At 31.6% G+C, this 25210-nt stretch overlaps 1 protein-coding gene across 4 annotated transcripts in view; it reads left to right on the top strand.

Annotated features, from left to right (window-relative positions):
* LOC126771099 (uncharacterized) overlaps positions 1-25210 on the top strand; it is a 102150-nt gene that overhangs the window by 53244 nt on the left and 23696 nt on the right. For all 4 annotated transcript variants that reach the window (XM_050490821.1, XM_050490822.1, XM_050490820.1 and 1 more), the window contains one exon: positions 1432-1596. In XM_050490821.1, coding sequence (XP_050346778.1) covers positions 1432-1596 — 165 coding nt within the window. The remainder of the gene's footprint in view (positions 1-1431; positions 1597-25210) is intronic.

Genomic DNA, 25210 nt, shown 5'->3' with positions numbered 1-25210 from the left:
GATAATATAAGATTTTTGAATTATTTTCTGTTTCGTTAATTCGTGCTCTGAAAAAACTTAAAAGCGCTGAACTTCGAAACAACAATAAAAAGAACCTTAGCTGAGCTGCAGCTTTCGTTATAAAGTGGCTGTGAGTGCTCAGCTTAACTTAACATAAAAAAACTACTTCAACACGTCCTTTAAAAGAATAAATTATCCTTAAAACGGCTTATAGCGCATCATGTTCATCACAAAGGAATTTGTGTAGAATATGATGAATGGTGAGAAAAAATAAAAGTAAAAGAAAAAAGAAAGTAGAATTAGTTTTAATTTATTTAAAAACAAATCAAATATTAATCAGGGTGAAAATAGTAATTTTATAGTAGATTTTTAATTTTTCATTAACAGCCAACGACCCTCATAATGTGGTTAATAAAGTAAGACCGGCTATTCCGACATGATCAGCTTATGTATTCTAAAGAAAGACGCTTACGTAATTCTAAATGAAACAAACATTTTTAGATTTCTCATTCAAAGTAAAAAAGGGTGAGTAGAGGGGCAGGGTAATGCTTGTATAATAAGATTTTATTTTCTTTTATCTTGAGTCCTTTTCGTTTCATTTTGAATAATTACCAGTTTTCCGGTGTTTGTTGAGTTCATTCATGGACTGTTGGAACTTTTTTGAATATTTATTCATGTACTGTTAACTCCTTTTTATCTAAAAGCTTTTTTTTGGTGCTCATTTAACCAACTAACTAACCTTTTTTGTATTATTTTGTAAATAGATGACAATCTAGCTATATTTATGTCCATGTAAGATTTCTCCTATTTTAAGTAAAATAGGAGATAATATATGAAAAATATATAGAAATATTCATTCATATATAATATTATATTAAAAAAGAGCAAGTGCAGTATAACAGTACACGTTAAAAAATCAAATTTTCTATTAAGTATTTTATTGACACTAGCACTCAAATTCAACCTAATCATCCCGATAGAAGCTAAAAGCAATCCTGGGACATTTAATAATAATAATATTATGAACACTTGCGGCTCATTAGTCAACAAAATTTCATATTTCACCCGTGCATCCCTTACACGTCGCTCTCCCGAGCCGATTTCATTTTTATGCTTTTTCTTTTTAAATCGACCGGCAATATTCTGAATGTTGTATTGTGTTCTTCTAACTTTACGATAATCAATACAAAGGGCGTTAATCCGCGTCCGTTTCCGTTTAAAAATATAGGGTAGTTAAGTTTTTAGTAGGTATACCATATTTTTAAATTTAAATTGGATTTATCCCCATAAAAAAAGATTCTTTTTTTAATCAATCATTTTCAATTAAAATTTTTCTTCGAATTTCAATCGAAAATATCCTTTATATTACTAAAGCCTACAAAACATAACAACAAGTAACAATATTACAATAATTCGAATAACCTTGTCCAGGTTCAGATGCAGAGCCGGTATGGAAGCTCCAAGATCCAGGATTCGATCAGGGCTACGGTTCTGAGAGGTCACCAGAGGAAGACTTCGTTCCGCCTATTGTCCCCCCCATATCGCTGGAGCAGTATGAAGCTGAACTACGCACCGTTTATCCTTTTATCACTGAAGGTAAGTGCATAAAAAATTAAAATAACGAAATGGGTTATTATTTAGACTGTCATTATGCAAGGTGACAGACGTTTCTTACGTTGCTAATACTTTACCAGCTATAGGATTACATACTTCGTACTGATCGCAGTTTTTGTCGGTAAACCAGTGAATAATCTTCCGGAATATCAATTACCTATATGCGATGAATGTTTAATACTATATATACATACTTATGGATATATATTTGTTTAATTAAGATCTAAGTCAACGTAAGCTGTAAGTAATCTAAATGTTGTTAAAAAAATGTAGCGTGATCCTTAGAGTAAGATAATGAAAAAAAAAACTAACTTTTACGTTAACAGTAAGGTTATAGCCTTTTACAAATTCGAAACCCACCTCAGTAAACGATCATGAAATATCAGGAAGCGATATGTGATATTGACCATAATAATTATAACATTTCAAGACTACACGTATCAAAACGGTACATCACTATAACTCGGTTGTCAACATTTCACGGGTGAGTAATGAAGTGAGTTCTTACAGAATCGCACTGCACTAAGTAATAGTTCTATATATTGTGTGTTGTAGAAAGCCAACCTAATTTATATTTTTCATATTTATGGAACAGTTATTTTCTTATGATAACATTTTAAATCCCTCTCTTTAAGTTTTCAAAAAAATACGATAAGTTTCTATATTCACTTGTTAATATGGTTATATATCATACAATACAATAACTTACTTTTACACTTGCCTTGAGAATAAATTTATCGCCCCCAGGTCGATTCATTAAATTAAATTGGTTATTGAAAAATAGGCTTATTTTTTTCGCCCGTTCTTCTCAAGTCTGAGGTGTTACATTCCGAATAGAAGATAGATTTTAGACAATAAATAAGAAAGTGTATTGATTCTACGTTGAATAAAATTATTGAAATTTTAAACTTTCAACTTCAACATTTAACTATTATTTTTGGAATTACGGTTAAAATTTTATTAAAAAAATAAATATGATCGCAGTAAAAACCCGAATATAATATATAAAATATTCCAATTTCGATAATATATCAAATATTCTAATTGAATCAACCTTAAAATATTGAATAATACGATTAAAACAATATGTATAAATTTTCTCTATACGAAAGACCTCTGAGAAATATACGATTCGTGAATCAGGAACATTTCGCCGAATTATGACTAACGTTGATTTATTCCCCAAGTGACCTGGTAACGCAAATTCGCTTTATCATGCTAATATTATAAAGGATAAGTTTTGTTTTTCTACTTGTTTATTTTCGCATGAACACAAACATCATATTCAAAAACATGATAAGCATGGCTATAGCTTACAATGTTTACGTGGCCTAGTAGAAAACCTTCGGTATTCGGTGGGGCGCTTTTCACAGAAATGCTGACGGAATTATAACAGCTTTTAGTATAAAATTGTCGATATATAATGTTACGTACTCAAATTGTACACTTAAATTAACTACGTAATATAGGAATATTTTGTTACAATATATATGCTTTAAAATTTTTAAGTACACCATGTTATGATGAGTTCAGGTTTTTGTTAAAATTATTTTATTTGTGTATACATTTAAAAACATTTGAATAGTTATTATTATTTTTTTCATTTCATTATATATTTAATAATATGAAAATAGTTTTCTTTACCCATATATCATTGCTTCCCCGAACTTTTTTATCTTCAGCGCTACATGCTGATGTAATACGCATTCGTTCGAAATTCGAAACCTGGTTACTAAAATACATTACAAGAAAAATCTATAGACTTATATTCATAGACTTGAAAATGAATCCAAAGGTATATTTCTGTCTGGGTAACTCTTTCTATATTCCAATTAATATATTGGATTTCCACCCATCTACGCCCACTTAAAAAATTCAATCTATATATTTCGACACAAATTGTTGATTCGAAATACGAGTAGTACGTTCCCCATTAATTTAAGTACCTACGCTCTTTAGCCATTTATTTTATTGATCAATCTATTTTTAAGATACGATGTCAAATGTTTTTATTGAATCAGAATGGATTTGGAGGGAGCTATATAGATAATTACGATCCCAACATATAATATAATATATTTATAAAAATAACAGAAAATAATTTCTCATAAATTGTTTTACTTGGGAGTTTTATATACAATATTCAAATCAATGTTTTGTTAAAAAGTTATACTTTTTATATAAAATGGTATTCAAATTGAGCGATGTTTAGAGTAACAAACACAGATTTACAGTGTCAAAGTAAAACTGATTCATTCAAATCAATTCCCAATCGGCTTATAAATCGAGTAATACACACAAACGCAACAAATGACGAATCCCCTCTTACTATAATAATTTTCACTCTCATTCCACCCTTTAGGGGTGGATCGTTTATATTTCGAGGACTCTCGAATACGTACACCCCGATCGAATAAAAAAAGAACGATCAAAATCCGTCGCCAGCCGGTGAAGCTGCCGAAAAACATTTACGAAAATTATTAAAAAATTAGAGCCGTAATTCCTAACTCTATCTTTTTGAAGTCGACTAAAAATTATAAGTAATAATCAATAAGTACTACATCGTAGCATTTATTGATTCGATAGAAAGTATGCGTGTAATGAAGTAGATATACGTACGTATGGCAACGAGTACATGTTTACAGAGATGATGTATATACTTCTATATGACGTCATAAATCCGCAACGCGACCTGATCCTCTATTTGCGTTTGGTATATGCCAGAGGTCGTTGTTCGTTGTTATTTGAAAATAAAGTACAGTAAGGCGGGTTTCGTTATTCACTATGACATGCCAAAAAGTAAAAATCAAAATAAATATATTTAGTTTAACATTGTTTTATTAATTGGTTTTAAGCCAATTTGAATTTAATTTAAACTGGCTCTTATTGCGATAACATGGATGAGTAATATTTCAACTTAGATTTTAACCGATCGTCCTGAAATCTTGCATACACGATGTCAGTGGCTACCTCTTCACACGCGGGCAAAGCTACGGGCGGAAGCTAGTAATATTATATTTTAACCGTTCAACGTATATCAATGCAAACTTTGACTAAGTTATGATTATGAATATATGATGACAATTACCCAAGTATATTGAGAGTACTATAAACAATACTATATGACTACCAAACACAATTACCAGGGCAACAGCAGAAACAGGGAAACTAACCCATACTGTCCTAACACATTAGACACACCTTTGTGAATGTTAATATGGAAATGTAGTTTCTAAACTTATACGAGTTCATCGAGTATTGCTTATGCCAAAGTCTGCGCTCCTAGTTAATATATTTTAGTGCATATAAGTTTAACCGTACTATATATGTATATCGCAAATACTTTACAATATAATGATTGATAATTTAGAAATATAAATAATATATACAAATAGTATTTAATTATATTTGAAATTGTGCTACATATTTGCTATAAACACGAACGAAATGATATAAAATGTTCCAAATAGTTTTAGCGTTTGTTTAAACAAGTGATATTTTTCAGCTTTGTACGTCGTGCTTTGTTAAAACATAACATACATGTTTTTGTAATATTTAATCTGTGATTTTCAAAAAAATATATATTAATTTTATTGAATTGCCTTTATTTAAAATAAAAAAAAACAAAAATGATTTTCCTTATGATAAATGAATATTTTTATTTAAAGAATTTAATGAATTCTAAAAGATATATTCAACTATTATTACAATAGGCATTTATTTCTAACGATTCATTAGTTAAGTATGAAAATATAAATCACAATCAATACATTCCAGCATTCGATTCTTATTAACATTATCGAAACAATTAACAACCTAACCAATGCCCTCCATTAGAAATGATTGTCGTAAAATTATCTTTATTAAAATTTTCTGTCCCGTGACTTTTTACCCGCGTTAAACGTCTCTTATCCGCTCCTGTTTTTCACGTAGCGTGATGTTACATAATCTATATATAACGTTTATTTGCAAATGCCACTAGTAGTTCCGGAGATTAACGTGCTTTAACAAAGAGCGAAACTCTTCAGATTTATGATTTTAGTAAACATAAGGTACTGAAATGGGTAGTAGTCTAATTGTAGTTTTTTTTTTATACTGCTGAGTCAAATTTGATGCATTTTCTTGTTAATCTAATAAAATAATCAACCAAACTCAAACAAAATGTATGTCAAACTAAAAGCCATAAATTCATTCCTAGCTAATTCTCTCTCCTGATACCTAGTGAATTTGTTTTATAAATATTTTAATGTTAAATAAAAATCACGTCGAGAACTAAAAGCTTTTTAATGAATTGAAAGAAACGATGCGTGATGTTTTAAAGTGAAAATGCAATCAAGAAATTGATTTCATGTACATTTTACATATTATTATGGATAACAACGTGCGTTGAAATAAAATGTATTAAATTTCTACTCGTATATCAAAATTAATATATATATATATATGGTTTTTTTTATCCAAATCTATTTCATTATTTCTAATCCTTGTCAATTAATAAATGTCGTTAAAAACATTATTAAATAAGTTATATAATTCGTATACTACTTCATTGTATATTGTTGAGTATTTAATTTATTTGACATTTGAATTTCAAGTAACTAAGTTTGGCGGTTCTGCCCGATAGTATCTACATTCTGATCCGATGGTTGTTTTAGATATATTTAATCCTGTTAACTGAAAATTTAAACGTAAAATATAATATATTTCATATAAAGTATATTTTAATTTAGTTATTCAATAATAATCAATCATCATCGACAAATCAATTTCAAATCCATTGGGAGACATATACTCGATCTTATGTAATTATAATTAGGCATTGAACTAACTATTCGAGTAAATAGTCAATGATAGTTTATGTACAGAACATTATAGTGTACATAATATTATGTATAATCAGCTTATGCTAGATAGTGGTTTTACGTATTTATCGGATAGCTTTCAAATATTTTTTTTTTTTTTTTTATAGAATAGGAAGGCGGACGAGCATATGGGCCACCTGATGGTAAGTGGTCACCAACGCTCTTAGACATTGGCATTGTAAGAAATGTCAACCATCGCAATTTAATATATTTTAGTTTTTATACAATGATTAGACTTATTTAAATCACCTTATATAACCTAAGAGCCGAGATGCAAACATGTAACTTGATTATCCAGATAATTCGTTTCTGTAAACTGTATTATAATATTTTTTGTAGTTTCTATGTGATATAGAGCCAATCATTGAGAGTGACAAAATGACAATTCGCAAAAAATAAATCTCTTATCAGTACATTCTGTAATAGATACAGTACATAATATAATAATATCCTATAACATTTTTCACACACGGCCATCTGATCCCAAATTAAGCTTGTACAAAGCTTGTGCTATGGAAACCAGACAACTGATATACTACATATACTACTTTTCTTTTGTAAATACATACTTATATAGATAATTACACCCAGACTAAGGACAAACAGACATGTTCATGCACACAAATGTCTGTCCTGGGTGGGAATCGAACCCACAACCTTCGGCGTGAAAGGCAAATGTTCTACCAACCACGCCAACCGGCTCGTCAAATATACTTATTATGACTGAACAGTTAAGTCAAAATCACTTCATTTTTTATACGTATATATTTTATATTGTCTATATATAAAAAAATACAAATGGAAATTGGATTAGCAATTCTGAATAGCATAGAATATAGTAATTCTAAAGCGCTAGTATATTATATATGTTTACATATTACTAATAACATTAATTTTATGTACATGGAATTTGAGAGCGCGTTAATTAATTTTCCTAATACCAATTCTGCAATAGCTTATATTGTTCAACACATGTTCGCAGATCATTAATCAAACCTTATTCCTAATAAGACAGTTCTTTACCTAGAAGTGGAACGTTTAGAGATCTCAATAAATTCACTTTTATACTTGAATTATTTAAAAAAACCGCCACAAAAAAGATTTCACTAAACCTGACTGTGCTAAGATGAAGTTTTCGATGAAGCTCGTAACATTTTCTATAAAGGGATAGGTAAATAAAATACTTTCAACTGATGTATTTAAAATGATTTTATTATTATATAAAATGACGATTTTTTCACACTTGATGGAAAGTGATGATACTGCCTATGGTGGAGGGCGCTTGCCTAAAAGATGCCTATTCATTTTTTATTTGAAGGTATCCACTTTGTAAGGGATGGACAAAACGGGGATCTATGCGGTGCGTATCAGTAACGTATGTATCATATATACATACCCTTGCGATGTCTTGCGATTCTGTTGTAAAAAGGTGAGGGGGTAACTAATTTAATAGTTCCCGAGCACACTCCGAAACATATCTTGTAGAATCCCGACAGACAGGCGACTCTACGAAGATGTTCTATACTTCAGTGTTTTGCGTTGACCAATGACATGACATGACACAACCTTCTAGTATGGCGATCCACTGAATCAAGCTTGGCAGATCCATACCATAAATGGTACTCCATGTACGATCGAACTTGAGCTTGGGATAAAGTTAGAAGCTGTTCCGGCGTGAATTATTGCTTGACGTTATTGAGGATTTAATAAATTATTGTGTGAGGGAGTGACCTCCGCTTATTTAATTCATAATTTTACCCCACCGACCTCCCAAAATATTACAAGTTTATTACCTGCTTCTTGGAGTGACTGCTCTGCCTTATATTATAAAATTTTAACACTATATTAGTCAATCAATCTTAAGAATTATTGATGATACTTAATAAAGTTATCTATTATTAGTTACCGGTCTTATAACCAAAATTTTTAAATATTGAAGATTCACTAAATATTACGCAGAAAATATACAAATACATATTTAAATACCATTTTTCCTGTATATTTTTTTCTTCATTCATATTTTAAGAAACATATTACGATAAATATTTTTCTTAAAAGTAGTTCTGTCTTATTAATTTTTGGGGAACATCAATGTGTGCTCAATAAAAATGCTGTTCCATATTAACTTAATCCTAAAAATATATATATTCGATTATTATATAATCAACAAAAAATTAATCAAAGTTAATTTTTTATTAATTTTAATTATTTTGATCTATCTATTATTTAAGCTCAAAATCTAACACCAATTAGCTCAAAATTCTACATTTGGATAAAATTCCTCACAAAACAGCAATCATGTCCTATTTGTAAATTAAAAATATAATGTTCTAAAAAGTCGCATAACTTTTAATGCAATGCCATCAAAAAACCCTAACTGTACCACATATTTCAATTCCACAAAACATTTTGAATACGCAACACACGTTTTAGCTCTTTTTGCAATTTTTATTCAATTCTCCGAAACCGAATATTACATTACATACATTACAGGTAAATACTTCGAGTTAGGTATTTCCATTACAGTTTTTATTGCGGATTTTAAGCTTACTCCGTGTTTTGCGAACAAAACAGAGCTTATCTTATTTAGGCGTTCAATTTGTATGCAAGACCTATGGCTCCCTGGGTTCGAAGACGGCTCTCATCATTTGCACTATCTAGCTAGAACAAAAATTCATTACCTAAGCCACTTGTAACAGAACTTCGTGCATATTCAATTGAATGTTTTCCTATGTGTTGAAATGTTGATATCTCTTTTTATATGATTTGGATTATCAGTGTACATATGTATGTATGTATGTGCCAATTTACGATGTGAAAATACTATAACAAATACTGGATTATAATTTGAATGAGCCGTTTTTGTCCATGATATAGAATTTATTATAATTTGTCTACATCCCTTGACTACACCCGAGGTATGTGGAATTCAATTCAAACCTACTGAAGCCCTGCGATGGCCGTTCGCCGTACGAGTTGAAGAAGTTATTGTTCTACAAACTAGACAAACAAATGTTTCAATTGAACGCATTCGAAACTATATCAATTCCCCTCTGCCGTTTCTCATCAATCGCTCATTTTAGGCCTGGTAGCCGCACTAATTGGTAGAAACCAGGCCTTCCCCGCCTGTTTGCCGATGGGAAGTGGTGATACAATGTTGCTTACACGCTTCAATCTGCTAATCAAAGAATTACCAGCCGTCTATATGCGTAACTACTCTTTTTAACAAATCACTTATTAACTCGTCCGAGTAGATTCTTGTTTATCACGAAGTCCAGTTTCACTCAGGTTGTATCAGGTTCGTTCCTTCATAAAGTAAATATTTAAACAGGTTTTATATGTAATCATTTTTATTTTTGCAATTACCTGTTATTTTTACAATAAAAACCTTTTTGTTTTGGCCGTTCAATTTCACCCTAAATTATTGTGAATGAAAGATATTTATATATTTTTTTAAATAAAAAATATACGCTTAAGATGATTCTTCAAGGTATGAACACAATAAAATATAACTTTGAATTAAAAGTTACTTAAAACAAATGAGAGTTTAAATAAACAAAACTCTTATAGCAGCAAATTCAATAATTACTAAATTTCTATGAAATAAATCAAATAATATGAATTCTGCTAATAATATTTACAAAAATATATTTCATTTGATATTTCAATAAAATCTCATTTCTTGAATAGATTTTTTCTTGATACCAGGAAATCTCGTTCATAGTTATTTCATATATTGCTAGAGAGAAGGTAATTGAATTGTCTGATGGCGTCCAATCGAAACCTATCAAACCGCTATTTCGCTGCGCTTTTCGATAGATCTTGACGCTTAATCACCCCTACTTCATATTTCGAGAGCTATTGCCTCTGGCATTGGATGAATGAAAATATATTTCATACTTTGACCTTTTATATTTTTATATGAGATATTGTAAATAATGGCATTTTTATGCGAAATTAAATAACGCCAGCTAGCTAGCAATTAGTCTTTAAATTTTGTAAAGAAATTCTAAAATTACTTTTACAAACAATTTCTCACGGATATGTATGATTTTAAGTACAATTTACAATATAGACTAATGTAAAAACATTTAAAACTAAAAATACAAAACTTATAAAGTATACACAGTGTTAACTTTTCGTATAAAATGAACAATATAAACAACAATTTTGAAACACACCCAGAATTTTTTACAGAAAAAAGAGAATGTTGCATATTTAAAACACACGCGAAACAGGAATAATGAATTCCTTTTATAGGTCAACCGCTTAAAAATTGTGTACTTCTGTTTAAACAGTGTTATGTCTAGCAAGCGCTCACGCAAGGGTAAACTCTTAGAACATGAAGTGGAATAAAGAAATGGCATGCATTAAATGCAAAACAAATCTGCTGAGTAGCATACCGACTTATAAATATGGATACAAAAAAAACACGTCATAATTGAATATTACGAAAAAAAAGGATATTTTTATTGTTATAATTTTTAGTAAGCACAAATGTCTTATGTATAACTATTCTTTACAATTAAATAAATGATTAATTTTCAAGAAAAAAATTACTAGTAAGATGTTTGATTTAAGTGAGGTTTCACTTTCACTTATAATAAGAAACATGTATATTAATATATTACACTTAACGATTGGTTTTCATAAACCGAGCACAGATACCTAATTAATCATGTTTATCATTTTTTTTCATCAAAAATATGATATTAAATATTATATTTATTTCCCGTCTTACTGGTGGTTCATTTTTCGCTGAGACAATCAAAACTGCGATTCAAAGGGGAAATGCCCCTAGCATTCTTGTCACCATTCCACGCGGTCACGATTTATACAGTAACTATTTTTAATTTTATTTGTATTTATTTAAGGCTTTAATTATTGTAATAATATTACAATACATATATATAGTAAAAAAAATCATAATGCCATTTTTACTTTCAGTCTATTCTTAGAGGTTAAATGTATAAATTTTTACATTTGGTTTTAAAACCTTGACACGCAATTTTCCCATCACGCAATAGCGTTCATGCTAATATATACAAAAAACCCACTTAATGTTATACAACAGCATTTCCAGATATATACTTAACTAGCTTACCGCTCCGACTTCCCACAGGCAGAATTTTGGTAAACTCATGACTTATGCGGCACTCGTCAGTAAAGCTCTCAGTCGGCATGATGTATTCAGACATCTTCAATATTTTTCATCATATTTCAGCTATTTAATAATTTATACACCTTAACCTCATGAATCACTCTGTTCATAGGTGAAACTCCTATAAAAATCCTTTCTTAATCAGACAGACAGACAAACAGACGCGGCAGGAACTTTGTTTAATAATATATTCTCTTATTATTTGCATTTCTTAATTGTATAAACATATTCTTTTTATTAAAAATTAAATTAATTATATTAAAGTAAAGCTAAATAATATATCAAATATCCAATCACGATTAATTCTCTCTACCGTGTTAAGTAAATGTACGAGAAAATCCGACGAGAATCAATATACTCTTGAATATTGAACAAAACGGCTTCATTACTGCCGTTCATACTCGTATAAAGATCGCTCACCTGGATCGCTTGCATCATCCACTTCGTCTTTGAATAAATTTAATACGAGTTACAAAAGATCTATTAAACTATACTCTTTGTAAATATTTGCAAATAACAAATCAAAAAAAATATTTTTAGGTATGACTTTTTTTTTCATTTTAAAATAAAATCGGTGCACACAGTATATATCGGTGGTAAAAACATTCGCCTCATTGCATTCTCCCGCCAAATGACGGTACTATGTATCACTTGTGTTTTATTTCTCGTTTGAATGGTAAATAAGCGAGTGTTATAATATGCACATTTTATTAGATCCCGTGGTTGGCGGCGCTTTGATGGTGAAAGAAAACTATTTCTTCTCTAAATAATTATAGCCATCTATCATCAGAGATCCCATAAGATATATTAAGGGATGATAGTGGGTATTATTAAGTTTAAAATAAAGTATCATTTATATAAAGAATATCATTTTAATTTGATACGATAAGTTTTTTATTTATAAATGAAGATAAGCAAATGGGCCGCCGTATAATAAATGCCCTGTACAAAACACAGGACCCGAAAATTTAAGCCATTACTTACACTTATTTATTAATTCCTGCTTCCCCCTTCCTTCTTAAGTCCAGCTCCAGCTCGCGTGGTTCTCGATGTCACCGCCTAACTGTGACATCAATTCCATCGCGCACAAAGAAATTTGGCAACTCCTTTCTTTGTCGCACTACCAAAAAATGGAATTCCTTACCAGCTCACGTGTTCCCCTCCTCTTACAACCCGGGTTCCTTCAAACGAGGCGTGAAGAGGCATCTTGCGGGCCGGCAAGGCGGGGACGGCTAGTACAGAACATTCTTCCCGACTGTACTGGCCGTCGTCGTCGGGGCATATAAAAAAAAAACACCGTTAAAGCGCCGCCAATCGTACTATCAAAAAAACCATGAAACTAGAAAACAGCAATACAAATGGTGACTTTAAAATAACTGATAAGTGGTCAGTGCCTGCCTAGATGGCCCACTATTAGTAAAGTTTCGTAACTTTTAAAAGAATATTAGATGTGTATAAATGTTACTGATTTGCAATATAGATAATCCTAACATAAACGGAGGAGACAAGAAAATCATGACAATATTTCGCGAGACAATTTCCCACGATTTATATTGAAACCCATACGCTGAAAATATTCTAAACGATCGTCAATTTGATTTATATCTCTATTCCGCCATTATGTAAATCAGTTCTGAAAATGGCAAAATATTTTCAGTAATTTTAATTCTTTGCGGATTTAAATGAAAAGTGAAGCAAACGATCCAAAACTTTTAATGATATCCCCTAAAGAATATAATTTGGTTAAAGAATATTTTAAATATTAATCAACGCCTGTGAATAAAGCTGATAAAGGTTTCATTCTTTCTTCTATAAATGAAATATTTTATTATTTTCTTATATTTATTAGTATAAGTGTCACCCTTACTAACATTTTTATTACTATACATAAAAACGTGCAAGTATGTCAACTTTTTTTATAAAATACGTTGGCGGATGGGCAAATGGGCCTCCTGATGGTGAGTAGATACTACCGCCCATAGATATTGGCGCCGTAAGAAATTAATGGTTAATACCATTTCTTACATCGCTGATGCGCCATCAACCTTGGAAAATAAAATGTTTTGTCCCTTGTGCCTCTACACTGACTCACTCGCCCTTACCAACCCAACCATCTAGTAAATTCAACTGCAAACGAAACACGTATATTTAAGACGATCGCGCTTAAAGAATAACAGAGATAAAAACAGCGGCTTTAAAACATATGACTGCAGCGCGAGTATTATCTTAGAAAATTACACTCAAGAGGAGTTATGTGTTACACTTGCGTGTTACTGATCTCATCATCTAATATTTTTCACGTGGAAATACGCTCATTCCATATAATGCCGCGTAGTCCTTGAGTATATACAGATATTGTTTTTTGCTTATAAACTTACGAAATGTGGTGAGGTGGAGGAGTTGTTTTATATAGAAGTATGTAGAAGTAAATCCCAATGCGAACAAACAAACCCTCGGGTGTTGCAGGTGTCCATGGGTGATGGTAGCCACTTTCCATCAGGTGAGCCTCTCGTTAGCCCTCTCTAACATAAAAAAAAACTTGTGCTCTTAACCGATGCCTACGGATTCGATCTGGGAATACACCACTAAGTGTTCTTGTACTTAATTTGTGTTTATGTACAAAAATTCAACATTAAAACATATTTTCTAATGGAACATATACAATATTATTAGTATTTTTTATATTTTGATACACATTAGCTGTTGAAAAGAAATATTTATTTATCATTTATCAAACAGCGAATGACAACATGATCAAAATATTATGAAGGAAAGTAAATGAAGCAAAGATTAAGTCACGTCAGAGTAGATACTCTGAGTACTATATGTATAGGTATCTGTATTTTTTTTTCGCTGGAAAAACGCGTTTACGCGTTTCCTTCAAATGAGGTTGGGGGTATGTGGGACTGACCGGCGCTGACGAGGTCGGAATACCCACTTAAAACCAGCGAAACTCAATCTGTTTTTTCGGAGGACGTCAAGGGATCGCACATACTACTTGCATGTGTCCAAGTTCACTGAAATTATGCCAAATGTGTATTCCACCAACCCGCATTGGACCAGCGTGGTGGAATAAGCTTTTTTTTATAGTATATGTAGGCGGACAAGCATACCAACGGCCACCTGATGGTAAGTTGTCACCAACGACCAAGGACATATACAATTTGTTACTTTACTGGTGGTAGGGCTTTGTGCAAGCTCGTCTGGGTAGGTACCACCCACTTATCAGATATTCTACCGCAAAACAGCAGTACTTGATATTGTTGTGTTCCGGTTTGAAGGGTGAGTGAGCCAGTGTAATTACAGGCACAAGGGGCATAAAATCTTAGTCCCCAAGGTTAGTGGCGCATTGGATATGTAAGCGATGGTTGGCATTTCTTACAATGCCAATGTCTAAGGGCGTTGGTGACCACTTACTATCAGGTGGTCCATATGCTCGTCCGCTTCCCTATTCTATAAAAAAAATACATAGACAATACAAGTACTGCTGTTTTGCGGTAGATTATCTGATGAGTGGGTGGTACCTATCCAGACGAGTTCGCACAAAGCTCTACCACCATGAAAAGCTCATAGGCCTTAGCCCAGCTGTGGGAAATGCACAGTCTGCTACTGCTATGTACTTTATAATTTTATATAACTATCCATATATTAAACCATGAAAGCGTTACAGACAAACAGACAGAGCTACTTTCGAATTTATAATATTAGTATACTAAAGATTTATTATATATCTTGCAACTAATATCCCCGATAGACATTAAAAAACACTTATCAAACCGAATAGCCCATATACCAAGTTGTTATTGTTTATTGATTTATTTATACCTTTCTTTTCAAGTCCATTTTATGACATATTTCAGTTCTACTTGAAGTGTCAAACTGTCAGAAAACAAATGACACGGTTACCGACGTTGACTACGGAACACTTAAAATTCAGCAATCAATTTCTCATCTACTTGGCTATGTTAGACTGGAAAAATATCAAGAGTTATTAGTGTCGTCCATCCATCCGACAGAATAATAAAACTGGAACAGTTTGATCAATAACCTAAGTTTCTTTATTTATGTAGAACTAGAAATCATTTTTCCTTGTCTTTTTTATTTGATATCTCCATTTAATATCATCTACCATACATTTTACTAACATTTCCATTAGTTTTTTATTAAACAAAAACACAAACATAAAGTTACCAATGAAATTTGGAAGTCTTTTACAATAATATATTATTAATATTATTTTACCCTGTCAATAAAATTCAAAATACAAATTACATTTTAGAAAAGATAAGGTATAGAATGCTTTTTGTTTAATGGATGCGTTTAATGTATAGAGTTATATTCGTAGAAAAAGCCGAGATGGCCTAGTGGTTAGAACGCGTGAATCTTAACCAATGATCGTGGGTTCAAACCCGAGCAAGCACCACTGAATTTTCATGTGCTTAATTTGGTGCGTAGTCGAATAAGCTCCAAACCTTCTTCTCAAAAGGGAGAGGAGGCCTTAACCCAGCAGTGGGACATTAATAGGCTGTTACTTTATATATTCGTAGCATTGTAAATTAAAGCTTTTGTTAAATTCACAAACATATATATATACAATATATATTATACACGATGATATATTTTACACGATGTAAACATTTCACCTCGGTCATGGTTCTTTATAAAACCGTTGAACAAATAATTAGCCTTGTTAATGGAATGTGTAATGGAATTTAACAATATACTATAGCTATTGTTTACTTTAACAATGTGAGAAACAAAACCAATTATGGAAATAATTTTCTTCAATCATGAGAAAACTATTCAGATTATTGAATGTATAATTAATAAATGAGATGAGAAGATAAAACCTATATTTTGTGAAATTCTTATGAATGACGTCAACTGAAATTTTCAAGAAGAAATATGTCTTTATTTGAAATAACCTTTAAAAAATATGTGAGTATATGTATTTATAACTTTACTTGTTAATAAAAATTATTAAACACAATATCACTTCGCTTAATTTACCAACAAACAGAATATATTATTTTAGGCCTTTGTACAGGCTCGTCAGGACGGGCAGCATCATATTCTACTGCCAAACAGCAATACTTAATATTTTTGAGAGAGCCAGTTTAATATCAGGCACAAGGGACATAACATCTTAGTTCCCAAGGTATGGTGGCGCATTTGCAATGTGAGGGATTATAAATATCACCTAGAAATACCATTGATATTAATTGTTCAAATTATTTTATTAAAATGAATGACTCTAGTTACTCCTTCCTATGGTATGTCCTGATTTCGCATGGATATTTTATTTAGGAAGGATTTAAGAAGTTTGTCTCTCATTTCGATTTTTAATAATTAAACATAAATTAATATTACACTGCAGTCAATAAATACTCATTGTATTGTAAGATTTCTGATTTGTTAATTCTAATAACATGTAATATTTTTATTTACGGAATCGTATTTCTATCTGTATTTTTTATTTACGGAGGGTTCTTGAATTACACAATGTTACAGCGTTCAACGGGCATTTGGTGACATTATCTATTTAAAATTAAAATATTTGACTTTGTTAATTTTAAATAATCAACCAATACTAAACCCACATAATAAAAACAATATAATCACTTCATATTATAAAATATAATCACCCCGTTGCGTGTGTACGTGTTGATAAACTTATTTTATTACTTTTTTTTTATAGTACAGGTAGGCGGACGAACATATAGGCCACCTTATGGTAAGTGGTCAGTGGTGCCTGTAATTACACTGGCTCACACACCCTTCAAACCGGAACACAACAATACCAAGTACTGCTGTTTTGCGGTCGAATATCTGATGAATGGGTGGTACCTACCCAGACGAGCTTACACAAAGCCCTACACACCAGTAATTTATTCTTCACCATTGAACGAATTGATTCATGAGGAAAGTTTAGATGTATAATTGATTAAGGTTTTGTATCAATTAGCTAAAATACGCCGGTGAAGATATTGGAAATAAATCATCCCGATTGAAGTCGTTAAACACTCGAACTCTCAAACAGAGTGATATGTATTACGATAAACGAACGAAAGTCAAAAAACGACGAAGTCTTATACTTTTATGTATTCTCTTATTCTACCTGTGCGAAACCGGGACGGGTAACTAGTATTCAATAAATTTGAGTGTATAAATAAATAATAAATGCTAACGTATTCCTACGTTGTAGATTACATAGAGCACGCATCGCCGAACACGGTGCGGAGGTGGTCGGTGATCCAGAACACGATAGGTGAACAAGCAAATATTATGGGAAAGAACGTATTTTAAAGTAACATATAAATAAATAAATATTTAGTTTATTTGTTTGTTCCGTATGTGTTTCTACCATCCGCCATTCATCCAAATGATATGAACACTTTTTACACATGTGGACTCTTGTTAATATCGTATCAAGTATCGCATTATTTCTCAAAAAATCATGTCATTTCGTTTAATAATAAAAAATGTAGGTCTTGATATTTACTTACAATATCAATCTATCTATCATTAACAAATCGTATGGAAAATATAACTGTAACTATAATTGACAAAGATGAATAAAATTATTGAATTTAAAAAGGTCTGACCAAAAAAGCTACCTAATTTTTATGAACTTCTCAAAAAGTGATATCGAAATACATTCAGTTTTTTTATAGAATAGGAAAGCGGACGAGCATTTGGCCACTTGATGGTAAGTGGTCACCAAATCCCATAGACATTGGCATTGAAAGAAATGTTAACCATCGCTTACATCACCAATGCGCCACTAACCTTGGGAACTAAGATGCTATGTCCCTTGTGCCTGTAATTACACTGGCCTCACCCTTCAAACCGGAACACAACAATACCAAGTACTGCTGTTTTGCGGTAGACAATCTGATGAGGGGGTGGTACCTACCCAGACGAGCTTGCACAAAGCTCTGCCACCAGGTTTGGAGTCAATATAGTTATTTGTTTTTAAATCACGAACAATCCAATTTAAAAAAAGACAAAAGACAAATTTTGTTTCGAATTTATTATCATATAGGATTACCGATCCAGCGGATTACATTTTCGTATCCAAACAAGAAAGATAATTATGATTTTAATGAAACTCGAAATGAAAGATAATTGTGAATAAGTATAGGATATTTTGTCTTAGAAAATGAAAACTCTTCGATGCTGATGAACTCTGATATATATTTGCGTATATATTCCGACCACTTTTTTAACAACATTATCTTTTATAAGTAAAAAGATCGTTATAAAGCAGCACGCTCGGTTGATCTGTAAAGCATACTCCACAGGCGACTCATTAAATATTTAGATATTGCGCTAATGATCTTTATCCGCTCTGTTTTCATTCAGGCTATTGTACTTAGTCATTAAAAATAAAAGTTTTTCTGGTAACTTAAGCTTCGAAATACATAAATAAATATAAGCTTTATTATTATAATATTATGATTTTAAATTACTTGATGAAATTAAAATTAATAAATAGTATTTTCAACCTTAACACAATATTGAAAGCTTTTGTAAATAATGATATTGTAATCGAAGCAACTATAATCGTAATGATTATGTGAACATAAAGAAATTATAAATCAAGCTTACGGGAGTACAATAAATATAAAACATTATAATTTTACACTGATAAGTGTAATTATTATTTGTAACATTATTAACATTAGAATCTCTAGTCAGGGGGACAAAAACTCCGTATTATTTATAAATGTTTGTTTAATTTTATGTATTTTCGTAAAATTAAAGAAATATTTGATTGTGTTGTTTTTTTTTTAAATTATTCATAATATTTTCTTCACGTTAACCAGATGATCAAAATAACGCGGAAGATGACGTGGATAATGAAACATAATTTCTGTTGAATGTTTTTTTTTTTTTACTTTATTGCTTAGATAAAAAATTTAATATGTGTTTAAACAAACTGAAATTAAATACAAATCCTGTTATATTATAAATATAGATTTTCTTGAAAGTGTTTGTAATAATAAAAAATATATTTTGTCTTCATTTACCTCTACGATAAATTTTCTACTGTACCATAAAGAAATAGTGCTAGATAATGTTTCAGACAAAATGTCATCAGTAATAAACAACACCCAGCACTCTTGTACTGCAGTGTACTGTAAGAACTCACTTCAATACTCAGCTTTAAGATGTTAACAACCGACTTATGGTGAAATACTATTTTAAAACGTATGTTCTTGAAATGCTATAATTATTATGGCCACTATCGCATATCACTTTTTGATATTTCAGAGCCGTTTTCTGCGGTAAGTTTCGAGTTTCTTCCTATAGCCCTACTGATCTCTTACCTTGGCGCTGCTACACTCTAAACTTGAACGTTGACGAGGTGTTGAACCAACGTTGTATTTTTAGATCGAGTTTATAACGTTAAGTTGCTATTGTGCTTTCATGACACGTAGTTTCGTCTTTACCTATATAAATTTTTCTTAAGCATTGTTAGAATCACTCGTTTATTTTGATCAGTGTAAACCACTATAACAGGAAATACAGTTTTGTTGAATGTGTTGATAAAATACACAAAAAAAAATCATTAATTTATGCTAATTTAATATGGAGTGAATGGAGTCCTCGGGATAGAGAGGTTAAGTAAACTTAAAGGCACAGATTCGTAATATTGCAAATAATGACAATTTAAAATTTTAAAAACACGAGTAGCCGAAATTAGTAAATTAACTAGCATGCGTAGCCTGACCCCAGCATCTATAACGGCGGGTTTAAAAGTGGGATATTGGTTTGATTTGTAAAGTGCAATAATAATATCAATTTTATTTTTAATAAATAGCAAAATAGAAAGCCGTTGATCCTGCGACTGAACTTTTTCCGGTCGTGTCGGATTGCCATCCCATCGGATTATGAGAATGAGATAGAAAATGCACCTGTGTTTGCGCACACACTTGAGCACTATAATATCTCCTGCGCAGTTGGCTAATCTCTCTTGAGATTGGTCGCCGTGGCTGAAATCGACAATCACTGACGAGCAAATGGGCCACCTGATGGTATGTGGTCACCAATGCCAATATATATTGGCATTGTAAAAATGTTAACCATCGCTAACAACGCCAACGCGCCACCAACCTTGGGAACTACGATGTCACGTCCCATGTGCCTGCAATTACACTGACTCACTCACCTTTCAAACCGGAACACAACAATACCAAGTACTGCTATTCTGCGGTTGAATATCCGATGAGTGGGTGGTTCCTACCCAGACGAGTTTGCACAAACCCTATCACCAGTAAAGATGATAGAATTATATTTGAGAAGACTAATATTCTATTTAAGTATTCATATCATCTATTACGACACTACATATAAAACGCTATGAAATTGAATGTGCAAACAAGTAAAAGACTAGATAAAAGCCGGTTCACAATAAAAAATTATACCCTCATAACAAAGAGCAAGCGGCGGTTTATCCAGTAGAGTCCACTTTGTTCCAATTCGAGACAACAACAGCTGAACGAGCTAGTTGTCATAGTTCCACAGTTCCAATATTGGCAAAGTTAGCCGCCACAAAATGGACCAGCCCACATTTAACATTCGTCGCATCCCAGTAACGTTACGTCATCCTAAGCTTTGTAATCATTGCTCTTCTAATAAACTTGAATAATAATACGAGTATATTATCGAAGGAAACGCACTTGATTTAAAATATGATCTTACTTTGCCTTTAATAAATATTTATATAAACACCAAGGGCAGACCCTCAATGCGTATGCAAAATTTCATAACGATCGGTTGAATAGTTATGACGTGAAAGCCTAACAAACAAATAAACTCATTTTCGCATGTATAATTTTAATTAGGATTATACTTATTTAAACAAAATATACTTTCATAATAATTGACAATACTCTTCTCCAAGCCGAGATGGCCCAGTGGTAAGAACGCGTGAATCTTAACCGATGATCGTGGGTTCAAACCCGGGCAAGCACCACTGAATTTTCATGTGCTTAATTTGTGATTATAATTCATCTTGTGCTTTACGGTGAAGGAAAACATCGTAAGGAAACCTGCATGTGTCTAATTTCACTGAAATTCTGCCACATGTGTATTCCACCAGCCTGCATTGGAGCAGCGTGGTGGAATAAGCTCTAAACCTTCTCCTCAAAAAGTGAGGAGAAGGTTTTCCTCTTTAGCCCAGCAGTGGGACATTCACAGGCTGTTACGGTTACGGACTCTTCTCCAAATGTTTTAACATCATTAATGCTTTCAATCCAGAAATTTTTAATATTTAATACAATGCTTTTGTTATGTTCAAAAGGTCGTAAACAAATTCTCGAGAAAAATCTTATGCTGCGTTCTTTTCTTCGCGGCGGGACAAAGTGTAAGGACTCGTTAACAAACGACTTGAAGACTAGCAAGTTTTTGCACTCATTAAGAAAGACAAAACCCTGTTTCCTCATACCAGTTGGAAAGCTAAACTGTCTTTTTGCATTCCATTTAAAACGTCAAATTCACTGAAGCTGTATTGTTTTATTAATTTCATTTTCCCCGACTTGTAAAAAAAGGTCTAAAAAAAGGCTATGTAAGTTTTACAATGTTTTCGCCAATTGTAAATCGATTTTGATAATATTTCGTTTTTTGAATTGTAGACTTTTATTTTATTATAGACTATTTCAAACCGTTAAGAGTGAAATAAAACAATCTTCGACAAATACCCTCAAATATTATTAAGTTCCTAGTTATCACTTGCGCTTATTTTTCTCGACATTTATTCTGTGCCTATCGTTAACCGATTTAAAAAAAAATTAAATACTTAAACTAAATTCTCAAACATAATATTCTTAATTACATGCGTAATGTTTCGAGTCGATTTAATTCTTTTTGTACAATTATATTTAATTGACATTAACCTTATTAGGACCTATGCTCTAATAAATATGAATTATATATATAAATAATGAATTCGCCGCTCTTTCGAAAAGTTAACATAATATGATTATATATGAACATAATTAATGTACGCAATTGTTTTACAATATTTGTCTTGAATTGGACAAATAATCTTAAGAATAAAGAGTAAATTATCTAAAGATAAAAATGCTTGACAGATTCTGAACTGCTCGATGACTTGTAAGTGGTTCTTCTTACTGCTCCATTGTTTTCAATCGTGACTTAATCCTTCGATTTATATGTTGATAAAAATCTAGATTCTACTTCAAAGGATCTCGGTGCTTCTGAGTGACAAGTACCTATTAGTCAAGGTAAACAAACAAAAATCTCTACTAATATGCGAAAAAGTATTTGTTGCATTGGCAACTCAGAAACAGATCTTGCTATAACATAGTTGATATATTTACCCTGAAGAAAAATTGCGACAGCAAAGCCGCGGCTAAAATCTAGTCTAAAGTTATTTTAGTTAAAAATCGTGAACTGTGGCTATCTCAACGATAATTAACATAATATACCTAGGTTATGCATTTGGTAACTAGGAATACATTTGTACATACTGCCATTTTGTATATATAGTACATTCTATAAACATATAGCGTAGCCTATAAACGCTTTACAGCGAGATATACTCGTATTTCTCATAATTAGAAAAAGGATTTAAGGCCAAAATAATTTAATTTATTAACGAATTACACATTCTTCAACGCAAATGAACAATTATTAAAAAATACATTCCTTGTCTGTTCTAATAATAAAATATCTTGTCTGACGTTATCGTTACCTTTACGTCAAACGTGACCTTAAAAGAAGAGGAAGCCTTTGCGTTACGTTTATATTCAAATAGGTATTAACATAGGATGTAGACTGGCAAATAGTCCCACTGATTGTAAGTGGTCACCATGGGCCATAAGCAGGGACCAGGTAAGAAATATTAAACTGAATGCAAGCTAAATAATACTACTAAGTACAAAAGATCGCCTTATCGTGTCATATATATTATAGTTGCATAGCTAGGCGCATAAAGGCCCTGACAAGGCATCGCGTTTATTGGTACAGATGTAGCCAAATTATAGAAATATTAGATTTTTTTTTCCTTGTAATATAAAATATAATAATAATGAAGTTATAATAAGATAAGAAAAAATAAGAAGTTGGTACGCAACAATATATAAAATTTGGTATTACTAGTACGGAAAAAATTTTTTGTACCACCGTCTTGCCCTACGATAGCCTATATATACGCCTCTGGTTTTGACAGAATCCCAACTGAAAGTAGAGAAAAAATAAAACTCCACAAAATACCTTGAAAATTGCCTTATGTGGAGAGAAACGCGGTCGAACGCCCAAAATTGAATGAGATCATTGCCAAAATTGTTTCCGTGGAATCCCCTAGGTAATGTTTAATTCATGTAAAACATTCGTCCGTCACTGCTATAAAAGAAGTTAAATCGACAGTCCATCGCCATTTTTATGTGTTTTTTTCTTATTGTTTTATTGAACCTCGAATAAATTGGAATATAAGATGTATAAAATTATACTCAATTTTCCAAAAAAGTTGCAATATTTTGTACACGTCGAACGGGTGCTCAAAAAGTCGTAACTATAAACAGTAGTAGACACTGCTACGGAAAAAATCATACAATGGAATGGCTTGAAATATTTTTTGATTATAAAACAAATGCAACTTCCTTTTTAATGGTCTCAATTGCTGGCATTTTATCTGTGGATACTGTTGTTTAATTGGAAATTCCCAAGCTATACAATTAATGTTGTACACTTTGTATTAAAAGTATGAAAAGTTTGGGTAGTAAGTATTCATTTATAACGATTCCATTCATTCATATTAATAATTAGTGCAGTTTATAATTCTTGAGTGCCAAGACCACCCAGTGGGTAGAACGCGTGAATTTAAACCTATGGTTACGGACGCAAGTACCACTGATTTTTCATATGCTTAATTTGTGGTTATAATAATTCATCTTGTACTCGGCGGTGAAGGAAACCATCGAAAGGAAACCTGGTTGCATGTGTTTAATTTTACTGAAATTCTGCCACATGTATATTCACCAACCCGCATTGGAGCAATGTCGTGGAATGAACTCTAAACCTTCTCCTCAAAAGGGAGAGGAGGACTTAGCTCAGCAGTTAGATATTCAAATTTACTTATAAATAGTATAGAATCATGGTTCGGTGTGCATGATAATTGTTTGAGATACAGTAACAAAACCATTTTTATGTTTCACCAACAATAATCAAATAGCTATTGTTCGAAAATATTATATTGAAGACCAAAAAAAATCAAATTATTTTTGCTGTAAAAAAAAAAATTAATAAATCAAGTTAGTCCATGGCACTTCAGGATACGATACTTAAAAGTTCATTCAAATTGTAATAAATTGTATCAAAAAGTTACCTAATTTATGTCATTTGCGTATTTAAAATAATATAGAAATGGATAAATTTCTGTTCATATTTCAGTCATTTTTAATTCTTTCACACTATCTATGTCTTCATGTTTCTATTACAATTTGGCAGCTTTCCCTTTAAAAACATCCAGAATGACTATTTTCTCTCTTAAAACGGAGACATGATAAGCTACTCAAAAATTAATTTAGTACTAGTAAAGCCGGAA

This window comes from Nymphalis io, chromosome 10 (assembly GCF_905147045.1).
Source record: "Nymphalis io chromosome 10, ilAglIoxx1.1, whole genome shotgun sequence".
Lineage (NCBI taxonomy): Eukaryota > Metazoa > Arthropoda > Insecta > Lepidoptera > Nymphalidae > Nymphalis > Nymphalis io.
Note: the sequence above shows the minus strand (reverse complement) of the source record. Positions and strands in the feature narration are given on the sequence as shown.